Source organism: Oryctolagus cuniculus, chromosome 18 (assembly GCF_964237555.1).
Source record: "Oryctolagus cuniculus chromosome 18, mOryCun1.1, whole genome shotgun sequence".
NCBI lineage: Eukaryota > Metazoa > Chordata > Mammalia > Lagomorpha > Leporidae > Oryctolagus > Oryctolagus cuniculus.
The window spans coordinates 12,694,639-12,711,254 of NC_091449.1; the positions used below are offsets into that span (position 1 = coordinate 12,694,639).

A 16,616-nucleotide genomic window follows, 5' to 3' on the forward strand; every position below is an offset into this window, starting at 1 on the left:
GGTGTCCCAGCTCTGCCTTTCAAATCAATAAACCAGTAGTCAGATGCACCAAGCCTGCTCCTGCCTCCAGGCCTGTACACGTGCTCTTCCTTCTGTGAGGCAGTGGCAGTTCCTGCCTTCTTCTGTCTCGGATCCTAACATAAAGTCGTCTCCACAGAGATGCCCTCTGCTACCTAATCTAAACCACGCCCCCTTACCACTCCCGCTTTGTCTCCTTCACAACTTTCACCATCCGTCTCCAGCTGTTGCTCCTTCTGTCTACTCACTCCTGGCATGCCACGCTCGCTGGAAACAGCTCCATGAGCATGCGATCTTGCCTGATTCAGGCACCACTGTAGCCCTAGTGCCTAGGACATCCAGCTGGTGTCTGCCTCCATCCCATCAAATCAGAACTCCACTCCCAATTCCAGCTTCCTGATAAAGCCCTGAGAGGCAATGGTGATAGTTCAAGTTCTTGCCTAGTGGGTTAAGCAGCTGCCCAAAATGTCGGTATCCCATATAGGGCAGCGGTTCGAGTCCCAGCTGCAGCACTTCCAATCCAGATTCCTGCTAATGCACCTGGGAAAGCAGTGGAAGATGGCCCAAGGCCTTGGGCCCCTGCACCCATGTAGGAGACCTGAATGAAGCTCCTGGCTCCTGACTTCGGCCTGGCACAACCCTGGCTGTTATGGCATTTGGCAAGTGAACTGGCAGATAGAAGATCTTTCTCTGTGTTCTCAATCTCCCTCTCTCTCTCTGTCTCTCTCTGTAACTCTGCCTTTCAAATAAATAAAATAAATCTTAAAAAAAAAAAAAAAGTTCCTGGGCTGGCGCCGTGGCTCACTTGGCTAGTCCTCCGCCTGTGGCGCCAGCATCCCATATGGGCACTGGGTTCTGTCCCGGTTGCTCCTCTTCCAGTCCAGCTCTCTGCTGTGGCCCGGGGAAGGCAGTGGAAGATGACCCAAGCGCTTGGGCACCTGCACCCGTGTGGGAGACTAGGAAGAAGCACCTGGCTCCTGACTTCAGATTGGCGCAGTGCTGGCTGTAGCGGCCATTTGGGGGTGAACCAACGGAAGGAAGACCTTTCTCTCTCTCTCTCACACTGTCTATCTCTATCTGTCAAAAAAAAAAAAAAAAAAAGTCCCTGCCACCCATGTGGGAAACCTGGATGTAATTTCTGGCTCATGGCTTCAGCCTGGCCCAGGCTCAGTTATTGTGGGCATTTGAGGAGGGAACCAGTGGATGAGCAACCTCTCTGTTTCTCTCTGCTTTCAAAATGAAATAAATAAATTGTAAAAGAAAAAAAAAAGCATACCTACGTGTTTGGTTGGGCATGCATAGACAATATTTCGCTATATTGTCTGGAAAACCATACCAGAACATATCCCTGGTATATATAAGTCCTTCTGTACTCTTGGATTTGGAACACTTCTTGTCAAGTAAATAAGTAAGTTCCTAGTGTCCCTCCCCTCCCAGAGTCACTGTGACCACCTGCTTTTCCAGCCACTCACTCACGGCTGTTCCCTGTCCCCTGGCAAGCCTTCCCTCTGTGTCCAGGAGAGGTCAGAGCACCCTGATGTTCTTTGACCTCTCACCTTTCTCACCTGAGCTGCTGATCACCTCAGAACCCAAATTTAGGGTTTGAAAGTTCTCAATCTATCTTTAGGAACTGTGCCTGTTTTGCCTTCTCTGTTCCAACTAACCTCAGCCCAATAAAAATTCCATGGCCATGTCTGTCCATGGAGCCACCATGAAGTGGGCAGAACTTGGGGGCTGGTGCTGTGGTGTAGCAGGTGATGCCGCCATCTGCAGCACCAGCATCCCATACGGGCACCGATTTGAGTCCTGGCTGCTCCGCTTCTAATCCAGCTCCCTGCTAATGACCTGAGAAAGCAGCGGAAGATGGCCCAAGTGTTTGGGCCCCTGTACCCACACGGGAGACCCGGAAGAAGCTCCTTGCTCCTGGCTTCAGCCTGGCCCAGCCCTGGCTGTTGTGGTTATCTGGGGAGTGAACCAGTGGGAGGAAGCTTCCTCTCTCGTCTTTCTCCCCTGCCCCCCCAACTCTGACTTTCAAATAAATAAATAAATCTTAAAAAAAAAAAAAAAGAAGAAGAAGTGGCGGAATGTAAGCTTCAAGGCCACTGTTTACAATGTACCCAGCCAAGGCTCCATGCCTAATTCTGGCTTCATAACACTGTCTTCTTTTCCCTCCAAAGTTTACACACACTGGGTCCCACAACACAAGACCCACACCCCCCTGTGCTGCACTGCTCCCAGGCAATGTGTTTGTTGATGTTCACTTTTCCTCTGCTAGGCTGAAATTCCAACAGGCAGAGGCATGTCTAACTCTTCTTGGACTCCTAACTTTTTTTTTTTTTTAAGATATCTTTATTTTAATTGAAAGAGTGACAGATCTTCCATTTGCTGGTTCATTGCCCAAATGCCTACAATAGCCGAGCCTGGGCAAAGCCAAAGCCAGGAGCACAGAACTCCCTCTGGTCTCCCTTATAAGTGGCAGGGACTCAAGTACTTAGCCCAGCTCCTGCTGCCTTCCACGTGCATTAGCAGGAAGCTGGATCAGAAGTGAAGTAGCCGCAGGGCCGGCGCTGTGGCGCACTTGGTTAATCCTCTGCCTGTGGCACCGGCATCCCATATGGGCACCGGGTTCTAGTCCCGGTTGCTCCTCTTCCAGTCCAGCTCTCTGCTGTGGCCCGGGAGTGCAGTGGAGGATGGCCCAAGTGCTTGGACCCTGCACCCGATGGGAGACCAGGAGGAAGCACCTGGCTCCTGGCTTCGGATTGGCGCAGCGCCAGCCATAGTGGCCATTTGGGGGGTGAACCAATGGAAGGAAGACCTGTCTCTCTGTCTCTCACTGTCTATAACGACACAATCCCAGGCACTCTGGTATAGGATGTGTATGCCCCATGTGGTGGCTTAACCTCCTGCACCACAATGCCCACCTGTGACATTGATTTATGAGGTGCTTTATAAGCATATTAAATAACAATATTCAGCAATTGATCTGATAACAAATCAAGCAACGACAAAATGAAAACAGTTTTTTGAGAGATCTGCAACAACTGTAAGAGAGGCGGAAAGTCTTTGGAGGCTGGCACTGTGGCACAGAGGGTTAAGCAGCCACTTGTGATGCTGGTATCCCATGCTGCACTGCTAGTTCCGGTCCTGGCTGTGGGGCCTCTGATCCAGCCTCCTGCTGATGTGTCTGGAAAGGGAAGCAGAAGATGGCCCAACTCCTTGGGTCCCTGCCACTCACGAGGGAGACCAGAGGGAGTTCTGTGCTCCTGGCTTTGGCCTTGCCCAGGCCTGGCTGTTGTGGGCATTTGGGCAATGAGCCAGCTCCTGGCTCCTGGATTCAGCATGGCCCAAACCTGGGTGTTGTGGCTATCTGAGAAGTGAACTAGTGGATGGAGGATATCTCTCTGTGTGTATGTGTGTGGGTGTGCATTATTCTCTCCACATTGTTCTGCCTTCAAATAAATAGATAGGTCTTTAAAAAATAAAATCTCTGTGTATTTCATTGGTGACAAAGTCCAAGTACCTCTACTACTGCTTGGCCCATTGCCTCTAGTCAAAATAGAAGGAAATGCTACATTTTCAGTTAGAGGGCAGTAAAAATTGACAGGTAATTTTTTTCTCATCCAAGTTGATGGACACTCTAAATCCCACCCACAGATGCTTCCTGAGGATGGTCTGTGGACTGAAGGTCCGTGGCATCTGTAACAGAACCTGACTCCTCACCGCCACCCTGAGGCCCAGCCCCCTGCCTGCCTCCCCTTTCTCTCCTCACATGACTGCCTTCCCAACTCAGGTCCGGCCACACAGGCCTTGGTCTCCTTCCTGTTACTGAATCCAGAAAGAAGTCCCTTGCGCAGGACCATAGCTCCTCCCCCTTCTCGATGTGTCCTTGGTGGGCCCCTATGGTCGTCTGAGACCGTCAGGCACCCTCCTCACAGAGGCCTTCCTGGCCACCAGCTGCAGCAAGGGCCTCCCTTCTTCTCTGGCCTCTCTGTTACGTCTTTCCTTCCCTTCACATTTATCAGCTTCTCCTCTGCGTCCTCACCCAGAAGGAGCATTGGCTCCGTAAAGGCACAGACGTGTCTACCTTCTCTCTCCAGAGAGGTATCTGGGCATGGTGACGTCCACTAAATGTTTGCTGATTAGAGAGACGAAGAATAGAAAGCAAGAGAGGAGATGCAGGCTCAGGACCAGAGTAGCCGATAGGGGGCCCCAGTTCCCCACAGTTGAGAGGCAGGGTGGCCCTCGGAAGCCACTGGGGGGCGTGTTATGTCTGAGCAGACCGCAGAGAAGCAGCAGCTGAGACACGGAGAACCCCGAGCGTAGTTCATGGTGCAACTGCTTTGTTCCTAACCTACAATGAACACTAGCGCTGAGGATCAGTGGACCTCACAGAAGCTGAGAAGGGGTGAGATCAATTCTTGCTCATCCCTGAATCTTGTCCTTGAATTTTTATTTATTTGAAAGTGAGAGAAAGAACATCCACTGGTTCAGTCCTGCAATAGCCAGGGCTGGGCCAGGTCAAAGCCAGGGGCCCAGAACTCAATCCAGGTCTCCTCTGTGGGTGGCAGGGACCCTGCTGCCCCCCCACAGGGCGCACGCCAGCAAGAAACTGGAATCAGGAGCACAGCCAGGACCTGAACCCGGGCACTCTGAGGTGGGATGCAGGCATCCCAAGCAGCATCCTAACCTGTGTGCCAAATGCTTGCCCTCACTGCTGAATGTTGATCACCCTGTACCACCCCAACTCTTCTTGCCCCAACCCTGTGGAAGAACTTAAGAAGTGATCAGCAAATTTTCAACAAATGAATGAGGTAAAACCTCAAGTCAGGCTGGCTGGGACCAGGCCACAGACTGGGGGCAGAAAAATCGAAACACAGTTTCTATCCTACACAAGTGACCTGTGTAATTGCCCACCTTCCCATCAGGGTTTGGTTCCACCCAGGAGGAAGAGAAAGCCATGAGAGTGAATTTAGGAGGCCTCGGCCCCAGAGCGGCCGGCTGTGACATAGCCCAGGTGCCACGCCTCGCCCCAGTGCACAGGGAAGACAGCCCACTGGCTGCGGCTCTCACCCCCACTGCAGGCCTCCACCCAGGCCTGCAGCCTCCAGGACCAGAATGGCGTTGGCCTGAGGGCCCATACTCATTAGCTATTCCTCATGGGGCATGCTGTGCTCAGGTCCAGACCTCCATTCTAAGACGTGGACAGCCTGGAGTGAAGTCCAGAGTGGGGAGAACAGGGAGAGTGGGGGCTGGGAACTGTGTGAGCTATATTGTGATAAACTGTTCGAAACGAGGAGAGCAGGGTGGGCATTTGGCCTCCGGGTTAAGACACCAACATCTCACATCGGGATGCCTGGGTTCGAGTCCTGGCTCTGACTTCTGATTCCAACTTCCTGCTAACGCAGACCCTGGGAAGCAGCAGTGAAGATTCAAACACTAGGGCCCCTGTCATCCAGGTGGGAGACCCAGACCGGGCTCCTGGCTCCTAGCTTCAGCCTGGCCCAGCCCTAGCTGTTGCTGGCATTTGGGGAGTGGACCAGTAGATGGGAGCTCTCCGTCTGTCTCTCAAATAACAATCATAACATAAAATAAGGACAGGAGGGGAGGAGGTGAGCAGGGAAAGGAGAGAAAGCCAGGTTCAGTTCAGGAGGAACATGTTCTGGTGTTCACTGCACACATGGTAACTACGGTCAATAATAATGTGCTGTACATTTCAAAACAGCTAAGAGAGCGGATTTTAAAGGTCCTCACTTAAAGGATAAATATTTAAAGTGATAGATATGCTAAACAGATTGATCATTCCACAATGTATACATGTATCAAAATATCACATTGTACCCCACAAATATATATAATTATTATTTGCGAATTAAAAAAAAAAAAAAACTAGGATCGACTTCCTGGCACTCTGAGTCCTGTCAGCCTTGGGGGCCCCAAGCACCTGTCATTGGAACTGCCCTGGGGAGTCTCCCATGTGAGAATGGTGCCAACGGAGCTGCTACCCTGGGGGGGTGAGACCAGTGGGGTGCAAGGGTCCAGTTTCCAGTGTGGAAATTCAGGGCCTGAGCTGACTTTTGCCTGCTTCTTGTGTGTGGCCTGGGAAACCACTTCTCTGGGCTCTGCCTCTTTAACCATCTAGGACAATGATACAAGGTGTCATGGAAAGTTCTGGGCTTTGGAGACGGCCGGAAACCTGACTGTCCCTCACACACTGTGGGAGCATGGGCAGTTCCGTACCCTCATTAAGCCTCAAGTTCCTCAGGCGACAACAATTCTTACCTCAGGGGGCTTTTAAAGGAATGAAATGAGACACGACCTGCAGAATGCTTAGCTGATCCCTGGCCACTTAATTGGTCCTCCACAGAAGATAGCCATTATTACTGAGTCATTGCTCTCTCAGGGCCTCAGTTTTCTCATCTATAAAATGAGGATAATAACGTTTCACTCTTCATGGGGTTGTTCTGAGACCTGAGTCACGTTATTATCCAGAAAGCATTTTGGAAATCACAACAAATTCCCCAAACACAGGCACTGGCTTCTCCCCTGTGAGCTCTCCAGGGTGGGAACCCTGTCTGGCTCTAGGGTTCAGCCTCTTCCAACAGCTGACACAGCCAGCCCCGACCCGACTCTGCTGGGTTCTGCCCTGACGCCTCCACTTGCAGTGTTCACAGGCTCTTTGAAACCCTAACACGTCCAAACTGAGCCTCCTGTTTCCTACAACAGCCCCCCAAAACACCCTTTTTCCCCAACTCAGGAAACCACCTCACCACTATCCAGTTACTCAAGCCAAAATCCTAGGAACTACCCTTGACCCAGCCAAACCACACAAAATGGCATCTAGGACCTCACCTCATTACCTCCTGGCTCAAGTCCCCTCATCTCCCACCTGGATGCCTGCAATGACCTCCTACTGGCCCCTTGTTTCTACTCCTATCTCCTGCAATCCACTTTCCCCAAACAGCCAGAAAAGCTCTGTGAAGAATTAGTGAGGTCACGTCACTTCCCCACTGAAAACCCTCCGACAGCCTCCTGCTGTTCTTAGAACGCATTTCACACTCCTTGCACTGGCCTAGGAGACCCTGCAAACCCTGGCCCTGCTGCTGTTCCTCACACCTCTGACCTGTCCTCACTCACTCTGCGCCAGACACACCGTCTTCCCTGGCCCCAGTCTCAGGAGCTCTGCAAGGACCTCTGCAACTCCCTGGCTCCTGCACCACCCGCCAGGCCTGCACTCTCAAAGGCCTTCTTCCCAGTGAAGCCCTTCCCTTAACCGCTCCACTTAGAGGCCTCCTCCCTTTTGGAAACTGACCTATTTCATTTCCCTTATTGCACGTACTCTGTCCACTGCCTGTCTCCCTACTAGAACATAAGGTCCTTGGTGGGGGGCACCTCTGCCTTGTTCACAGTTGTCCCTTCAGGTCATAAATGGGTACCTGGCATACAAAAACATGCCCAATAAGTGCCAGTTGGATGAACCAATGACTATGATTATTATGTGTCACTGCACAAAGGGAAACGCAAGGGGCCGGTGCCATGGCTCACTTGGCTAATCCTCTGCCTGTGGCACCGGCATCCCATATTGGCGCCGGGTTCTAGTCCCGGTTGCCCCTCTTCCAGTCCAGCTCTCTGCTGTGGCCCAGGAAGCCAGTGGAGGATGGCCCAGGTGCTTGGGCCCCTGCACCCACATGGGAGACCAGGAGGAGGCACCTGGCTCCTGGCTTTGGATCGGCGCAGTGCCGGCGGTGGCAGCCATTTGGGGGGTGAACCAACGGAAGGAAGACCTTTCTCTCTGTCTCTCTCACTATCTAACTCTATCTGTCAAACAAACAAACAAACAAAGGGAAACCCTAAGGGTGGGAGGTGGGGGAAGGGAGCAGTCTCAGGCATGGGCTCTTCTCTTGACCCTGTGCCCCAGAGGCTGACCCTGCTCCGTGGAGCCCAGGAAGTTCTGGCAGTTTGGGTTGAACATCACCAAACAAAAACCATTCAATGGGAGAAAAAGCAGCCCATCCAGAATGTGTGTTACGGCACATGTGACCTTACACGAAAATTCCAGGGTAATCAGGCGACAGTAGATCCAACCAGGAGTTTATGGGCTCTGAGATGCGAAGGTTCTGTGTGTGTGCACTGACCACACCCTCCCAGCAGGCTCTCCTGGCTCCTGCTGCCCTTTCTCCAAGCACAGGACGCACCTCTCCCTCCTGGGGACTTGTCCTCCCCCATCCTCAGGCCACCAAGTCCAGGTGGGTCTGACCTGCCTTCTCAGGGGCGAGGGGCACCGCCTCACACCTGGTCAGCTGGACCTGTTCTGTCTCCCTGGGCAGGGTGGCTACGAGTCTGGAAATGCTGGCACCCATTTGCTTGCCCCAGAAAGGAACAGGGAGGCCGTTATCTGGTGCCGGGGCTGGTATTCCAGGTCAGTCCTTGTGAGGGAGCTGAGCCACCCGTTCCTGTTTCTTCCTCAGCTCCCTGGAGTTGGGCTTGGGCCTGAACAGTAGCTCTGCCCAGCTCATCCTTCTCCGTCCTGCACCAACCACGCATGCCGGCTCTGCTTTCTCACTTCACACCTGCTGCTCCTACTACCTGGAGCTCATCCACCTGGTAACCTGTTCCTCCTCCTCCCCCAGGGCAGAGACCAGCTCCTGCTGAAGGCCTCTGATTTCCTCAGACACACTTCTCACACTTTTCCTACGTTCCCACCGTATCCAGTAGGTTTCTCTGGGAAACCTTTATTCACTAGGCCCTATTTGCCTAAAAGATTTTGTTAAGCTTTATTTTTTATGTCCCTGTTGCAAAAATAGGGAATATCTTTTCCCCACTCTCCAAATACAAAATGATGTGTTAAGCGATAAGGTAAGTTCTCCAGTGGTGCCTTTCCCTCCCCACCTGACATTCTGAAATACTCCCCTGGAGACACGTGTTCCCTGCCACTGATTGAAAAAAGTGCGGCAAAGCATTCCTCACTGACTCAGTAAACCTCCACATGGCCCCTCGGCAGCCAGCACCGTGCTGAGCTCTGACAGCTGTGTTAGGTCGCCCTGCATCTGCACAAGCTGGAGGCCGCAGGAAGGGTCCTGTGACACCATCTAACGGGCACTGCTTTGGAAGCCGGCATCATGGGGACAGGGGGCGGGGGCGCCGTCCCTTCACCATTTCTGTAGTTCGGAAGTGACAGGATGTGTGAGTGCCCTTGACTCTTCTGGGCTTCTTAGCACTTTCCAAGTGAAACATTCCTTAGTGCCTCATTGATGTACCTGCTTTACTATAAGAGGAGCCCCTGGGAGCAAGGATGACTGTGACTCACTCCTAACTGCAGCTTCCTGCAGGGCCTAACACACAGGAGGCTGGGAAATGTTTGTGAAAAAGACTGTGGGAGGGGCCGGCGCCATGGCTCATTTGGCTAATCCTCCACCTGCGGCGCCGGCATCCCATATGGGCACCGGGTTCTAGTCCCAGTTTCTCCTCTTCCAGTCCAGCTCTCTGCTGTGGCCCGGGAGGGCAGTGGAGGATGGCCCAGGTGCTTGGGCCCCTGCACCCTTATGGGAGACTGGGCGGGGGGGGGGGGCACCTGGCTTCTGCCTCCGGATTGGCGCGGTACCAGCTGTAGCAGCCATTTGGGGAGTGAACCAACGGAGGGAGGATCTTTCTCTCTGTCTCTCTCTCTCACTGTCTATAACTCTACCTGTCAAATAAAAAAAAAATTAAAAAAAGAAAAAGACTGTAGGAATGGAGCTGCACAGGCCTGGGGAGAGGAGTGACTCAAGCCCAGGGCCAGGGAGGCTGCAGCAGTGGGCAGCTAGGCCCCCACTGGTCTGGGCCCAGCATAGTGCCTGGCACACAGAAGGCACTGAATAAACCACTGCTGGGGACATGCGGCCGTGGGGCGACTCAGCCAGTGAGAAAGAATCCCCAGAAAACACAGCTGGCTTGGCTTTGCACTTGCTGAGAACAGACAAAGAAAGATGAGAGCTGAGGGTCACAGGAAGGGGAGAGCAAGAGGAAAGGGCTTGGGCAGGGAGAGGTTTAAGAAGACCTTGATGATCCGGGCCTGAGCCGGCGGCAGAGGGTGGGCCTGCTGCTGCTGCTGGGACACCAGGAGCCCAGGGGAGGTGGTTCTAGGGGTGCACGAGCAGAAGTGCCTGCTGCTCACAGGGGCAATGGCCTGGGTGGGTTTGCACTAAACTGCCCTCCCTCCCCGTTCCTCCAGTGTTTGTTCATTAACAGATAGTTCCTCAGTCATGTTGGACACAGCTGGAGGGAGGGAAGTCAGCAGAAACTTCCTGGAAGCGTGACCCTGGAGTTTGGGCTTAATGGATGAAGAGGAGCTGCCCAGGTTTAAAAAAAAAAAAAGGCAGCAAACTGAGGTAGAAAGGAGAGCAAGGGCAGGGCACTGAGATGCAAAAGAGTGCAGCCCACAGCCAGGTGCCCCAGCCCCTGGCACTGCTCTGTGAAAGGCCGCGTGTGCTGCGAGGCAAACAGGACACCTGCTGCTGGAGTCTCTGGTGGCCCAGGTGGGAGGGGCTGGAAACCATGTCCCCGTGAAGGACAGCTAAAGGCAACAGCCACAGGTCACGTGGTTACGGCCCTAGGCTCCTAGGCTTGGCTCCCAGGCCAGCTCTGCTGCTACAGCTCACAGCATGACTTGAAGAAAGTCACTTGGTCATTCAAAGCCTGGCAATGATGAGGCTTCATGGATTCAAAGAAGTTTTCCTTGGCATAGTGCCTGGCGCAAAGGCAGCACCCGGTGGTCTACAGTTACTGTTGCCGCAGCGAGCCAGATACTGAGGGGCTGCATGGCGGGAGTCAGCATGGAACACAGGCCCGGATTACTCTGAATCTCTCTGCAGAATCAGGCCCTGTGGCAGGAAATTCTAAGGAGGCAGGAATCAACTCCAGGTTCAGTGAAGTCCCGAGTTGGGGGGCATCAGTCGCTATTGAAACGGACACCAGCAGCGGTGTGAACTCTATCAGGAGAACTCCTCACAGGAGCTGGACAGCTCCCCTGCAGAGACAGCATCTGCTGGAGGGGTCCATGAAAGGGGTGGATGGAGTGAAAGAAAAGCACCTATAGAGCAGTCACTGTGGGGAGCACTAGGCCAGGGGAAGCCGAACAGGTTTCTCTGCTGCTAGATTTCCCAGAGCTGTCACCTGCTAGAAAGTGGGCGAAAGCAGGCGAGTGACCTGGGAAGGCGTGCAGGGGAGGAGAGAGTGTGTCCGCCGGAAGCTAAGAGTGCCGTTTAGCTCTCACTTTGCTCCTATCAGCTACCCTCGTGGGAAGTCTACTGGCTGTGGTCATGGTTTGGATCGTGTCCCCCAGAAAGGCATGTTGAAGGAGCCCCTGGTTCCAGTGAATGTGACTTTAATAAGGTCTTTGCAGATGTAATCAAGCTACAATAAGTGATTAAGGTGGCCCTAACCCAATGACTGGTGTCCTTACAGGAAAGGGAGAATTGGGGTCCAGAGACAGACACACACAGAGAGAAGATGGCCATGCAACGAAGGAGGCAGAGATTGTACTGACTATCCGCAAGCCACAGAACAGACACCACCCCAGAAGCAGCAAGAAGGATCCTCCCTGGGCCTCCAGAGAGAGCGCAGCCTGCTGACACTTTGATTTGGGACTTGGGGTCTGGGATAATACACTTCTGTTGTTTTAGGTCACCCAGTTGTGGTGCTGTGTTATGGCAACCACGGATTCTTGATAACTCTACCCTAGATCATGGACCTCTTTTCTCAAAGAGCATCTTATGGATGCGAGGACACACAATTTGGGGCACTCATCAGATTCCCAGCCTTTGATTCATACCCATACAGGCACTGTTCACAGTGTTCACTGTTCACTCCTCTCAAAGTTGAGGATAACGATAACCTCCATGAGGCTTCAACCCCTCAGCAAGATGCACAGGAAGTGCTGAGCCCAGAACTCCACTGGGGGAGGATTATAGCCCCAGAGTCCTCCCTGCGAGCCTTCACCCCTTGGTTGATGGGCTGTAATCACTCCCAAGGCTTCCTGCGATTTCTGGGAACCACTTGGCACGTGGCTGGTGGTCAGAACTGCTTCTGCGCATCCTTTGCTCAAGGCAGTGTGGTCCCTGATGGCCGCCCTTACCTGTGCTGTGAGCTGGATGGGTTGGGACAAGGTGAGCTGTGGGGTCCCAGGGGGCTGGCTGGCAGGCTGTGGTGGTGGCAGGTCGCCTCCCCCAGAGGAAGCTGGGGGCTGTGAGGTCGAGGAGGAGGCGGAAGAAGCAGAGGAGGAGGAGGTGGAGGAGGCGGCGGCGGCGGCAGCGGCGTTAGCGGCAGCGGCGGCATTGGACTGCTGCACGGCGGCGGCCAGGAGCTGGGCCTGGGCTTGCTGTAGGAGCAGCTGCTGCTGAGCTGGCATCAGTGCCGTGAGCTGTGGGGCGGACAGGCAGCAGGGAGGCAGAGGAGGGAGTCAGGGGAGCAGAGAAGGCAGAGAGGGGTTAGTGCCTGAGCTAAGCAGGTTAGGGGGACAAGTCTTCCCGGAGGACAGAGGAAGGCAAGATGCAGGCATGAGAGCATGGCCATGGCCTTGGTGGGTCACCTCAGTCACTACTCCTGCAACAGATGGGAAGGGGGTGGTTGGTGCTTCCTATCCCCAGCCTTCCCCGAGTACTTACCCCAGCTAGCTGGCTGCCTGTCAACATGAGTTGGGCCTGGGGCAGATGAGGCTGAGCCGGTTGAGGGGGCGGGGGTGCTGCTGGGGCTGAGTCACCACTGGGGTCTTCAGCCTTGATCTGGGGGGGAGAGAGGCAGGGTCCGGGACCCCAGAATGTTAAGTGGAGGCCAGAGAGAATGCCCACCTGTGAACCAAAGAGAGGGCACATGTGTGGCAATGGCAGCCTCAAGCTGGCACAGGAGTGAACTGGAGGACAGAGTTGAGACTGTGGCTCATGGCCCTGTACTGATTGGCCAGTGGCCTCGGACCACTCCTCTGGTCTCAATGTCCTCATCAACCACATCACCCTCATCCAAACTCCCAGAAGAGACCACATCTGGAGAGCACCTTTCCCCTTCTGGGAGTCAGTTTCCCCATCTGCACAATGCAGAATATGCACTGGGCACCAGAGAGGGCAAATGCAGAAGTCTGGGCCCCACACTCCTCTGTGTCAGCCCAAAGTGCACTTCTCATCTGCCTAACAGCGTCACACTTTGCTGGAGGGGCCAGTGCTGTGGCACAGTGGGTAAAGCTGCTGCTTGCAGTGCTGGCATCCCATAAGGGCACGAGTTTGAAACCCAGCTGCCCCGCATCTGATCCAGCTCCCTGCTAATGCACCTGGGAAAGCAGTAGAAGATGGCCCAAGTGCCTGGGCCCCTGCACCCAGGTGGGAGACCTCGAAGAAGCTCCTGGCTCCTGGCTTCAGGCTGGCCCAGCTCCATATGTTGCAGTCATTTGGGGAGTTAACCAGCCAATAGAAGCCCCTTTTTCCCTCTGTCTCTGTTTCTCTCTGTAACTCTGCTTTTCAAATAAAATAAATTTTTTTTTAAAAGAAAAGTAAACAACACTGGCAGGATGACAGAGCAAAGCACTGTGCCTGTCCTCTGCTGTGGACAGGCCCGACGTGCCCCAAGGGCCATCAGGTGCCAGCCTCCACCCCTGAGGTCAGCAAGCCCCTCCTTGCCTCTCACGTGTCACACAGAGGACAGGCCAGCACAAGGCCATCCTCCAGCAGGAGCCAGACCGCAGCGGTTGCTGACTGAAAGGTTGGCGGATAGTCACTCAGGACAGGGATAAAGCAGGGCTTGATGAAACACACACTCTCAGGCCCAGAGCAGACATTAGGGACCATCCTTTAGCCCAACATCCCAGTGCCATGGTGTAAAAAGAGGGCCAGAGGAGAAAGCAACTTGTTCAAGGTGACACAGTGGGTTGCTGGGGTGAGAGGGTGATGGTGTTTGGAAGGCACACAGAAACGAACACAGACAGAGGCCCAGGAAAGGCCCAATGACAGTAAGTGGTATATACCAAAGTGTGGGACAGGAATGTCAGGAAGTTTCAGGGCTCCAGGGCTTAGCAAGCAGGAAAGGACACTGCGTTAGAAGTCAGGGCGGGGGCCTCCCTGCCAGGGGCACCGAAGCCTCTGGAAGGCTGGTCCTGTCTGCTTCTCCATGTGCTGCTGGGGACACAGGTGTGCTCCGCTGGTGACAACCCAGTCACACACTGAGGAGCTACGCATTTGGAAGTGTGCCACAGTCTAATGTGAAGTTTCCAAAAATTAACATGAGCTGCCAAGGTGACGACACTGTTCCTTTTCCGGTGCTTTCTCACTCTTTCTGGTTGTCTTAAGAAAGTCTCCGTGTGGGGCTAGGATGTCTTAACATCTCCCCAGCTCCGGCTCCGCTCCCCTCTCAGCCAATGGAGAGAAGGCCCTAGATGTAGACCTTTAGTACATGAGAGACTCGGGGTAGATTTTGATAATCCTCATATTTATTTCCATGGCAAGTGACTCTGGTTTTCCATTCATGAAATTTCCATTTAAAAACCATGTGTTTAAGCTGTTGAGAAAGTGAGGCAGTTCATGAGCTGATCATTGTTGAAACTGAGTGACGGGCCCCTGAGGGGTTTGTTTTCCTTACACCCTTCTGTCTGTTTTTATATCTGCTTCACATTTTCCATAATAAAGTGTTTTTGAAGATTGAGCCAATTAACAAAATTATTATATAAATAAATGCACGCGGTAGAATGTGGATTTGTGTGTGACCCTGATGAGGGCACTGAATCACTGCATGTGGGGGAGACTGACAGAAGACACGGAGAAAGGTGGAGAGAATGGGGGGGCGGTGTATGGGGGCCGGGCCTGGAGAAGGAACAAAGGCAGCTGCTGGAGAGAGACTGCAGAGACCTGATTCAGCACAGGAGGGCAGGGTGGGGGTGGGGGCCGAGGGGCACACACTGACTGTGGCAAGGGCCACACCTGAGATCAGAGGGCTGGCAAGGCCACGGGCCCCATTCCAAGTGCTCAGTACAGAAGAAGAGAAGGGGCACGCCAAAGGGGGAAGGCAGCTCAGAGGCTAACCAGTCTGTCACTCCACCAGAAAACAAGAAACTGAGAAGCCCAAGAGGGGAAGTGACTTTGCCATGGTCACCGAGCAAGCCTGGGGCAGGGGTTGAGCAGTTCTGGCCTCCCACTCCCTCCAAAGCCCACTTTGGTCAGGCCCAGGAGTCCTGCTCATGTTCCCTCTGCCCCCACCCTCAGTGCCTGACCTGCCTGCTGCCCCCAGCCAGGCCGGCAGCAGGGACTTAGGCCCAAGAAAACCCCGGGGAAGCCCGGCTGTGCCTAACAGCACCATCTGGATGTGGATTCTGCAGCCTGGCCCCTGCCAGCCTCCAGCCCTCTTCCTGCATCCCCACCTCGTCCTCTTGGGTCAGCCAGCCCCCACCTTGGCTGGCCCCAGGGTGTGTGTTGGGGGACAGGGGGTGGTGCTCTGTCAGGGAAGTCGGGATGGGGGTGGGGCCCTCAGCTTCCTGTTGTTCATCACCCTGGGGCTCTGGGGGGGATTTCCCTGGCCACCCCCACCCCCTAGGGAAGGGGAAGGAGCCTGGGTGAGTCACAGGCCTGGGGCGGGAACCCAGGGTAAAAAGGGGTGGAGGAGTTCGATGCTCTCTAGGCCCTGGCCCCATGACAGGTGCATGAAGACCCCCTTCCCTGGAGGATCCCGCAGCTGCTTACCTTGGTGCTCGGGCCAGTTGGGGACACGGAGAATGGGGAGGTCTTATTCTGGGGGTTCTACGAAGAGAAAGTTGGGGCAGGGGCATAGAAACAGTGTGATGAAACAGCTGTGACCCCACCCCTCCTGACTGCACACAGAGCCCCTCTGTCTCCCCCTTTGCCCCCCTGCCCCTCCCACTGCCCACTCCCTCCTGACCTGGTGGTTAGTGTCTGGTCCATTTCTTTCAGTGTCTGCAAAGAGAGGGAAAGGATGTGTTGTCACCCACCACCTCCACCACACCTGTCCCTTCTGTCATCTTCTTTTCTGTCCCACTTCCCCTCCCCCGTGACCCCTGTTCCCCGTCCTCCCCACCCACCTGTGTGCTCTGGTGGGGAGTCCAGACCTTGCTTCTCGGCCTCCAGGGGCTTAGACATTCTTATTTCTGAGGACAGAGGAGGGACAGAAGTGGGTGATGAAGTGGAAGACAGGAAGGTTCTCGGGCCCTTCCTTTGCCACCCTGCATGGCTTTCCCCAACCCCCTCCCCCCCAAACTGGAAAGTGCCCCTTTCTGAGAGTCAGACCCTCTATCCTGGGCTCTGCCCGCCTGCAGCAGGACAAGGAGGAGTCCTCAGGCCCAAGAGATCTTGCCTTAACCTTTAGCCCCTCCAGAAAGTGATATAGCAGGTGTCACACACTGTGGACCCTGGGGCAAGCAGGAGGCAGACAGTGGCCACGAAGGCATCAGCAGCCCAGGGGAGGTCGGTGAAGTTCCAAAGGGGCAAGTGTGACCTTGGGCCTATTTCACGGGTGGCCGCCCAGGTTCCCCGTCCTGCCCCACCAGGTTTCGGGTGAGACATGTTTTCCACTCTTTGAGTGGGGCTTGGGGGATGTGATGTGGCTGCACCGTCCCCAGAGGAGGGAGCTGTCAA

General features: G+C 54.3%; 1 protein-coding gene across 18 annotated transcripts in view; it reads right to left on the bottom strand.

The window, feature by feature from the left end:
* The window catches only part of POU2F2 (POU class 2 homeobox 2), a 105,515-nt gene that overhangs the window by 12,603 nt on the left and 76,296 nt on the right, over window positions 1-16,616 (bottom strand). For 10 of the 18 annotated variants that reach the window (XM_051836492.2, XM_051836489.2, XM_051836485.2 and 7 more), the window contains 5 exons: window positions 16,064-16,129; window positions 15,904-15,938; window positions 15,708-15,764; window positions 12,657-12,839; window positions 12,128-12,412 (listed from right to left, as the gene is read on the bottom strand). In XM_051836492.2, coding sequence (XP_051692452.1) covers window positions 12,128-12,412; window positions 12,657-12,839; window positions 15,708-15,764; window positions 15,904-15,938; window positions 16,064-16,121 — 618 coding nt within the window. In that variant the 5' untranslated portion in view covers window positions 16,122-16,129. The remainder of the gene's footprint in view (window positions 1-12,127; window positions 12,413-12,656; window positions 12,840-15,707; window positions 15,765-15,903; window positions 15,939-16,063; window positions 16,130-16,616) is intronic. The other 8 variants (XM_051836501.2, XM_051836496.2, XM_070063294.1 and 5 more) reach the window with 4 other exon arrangements.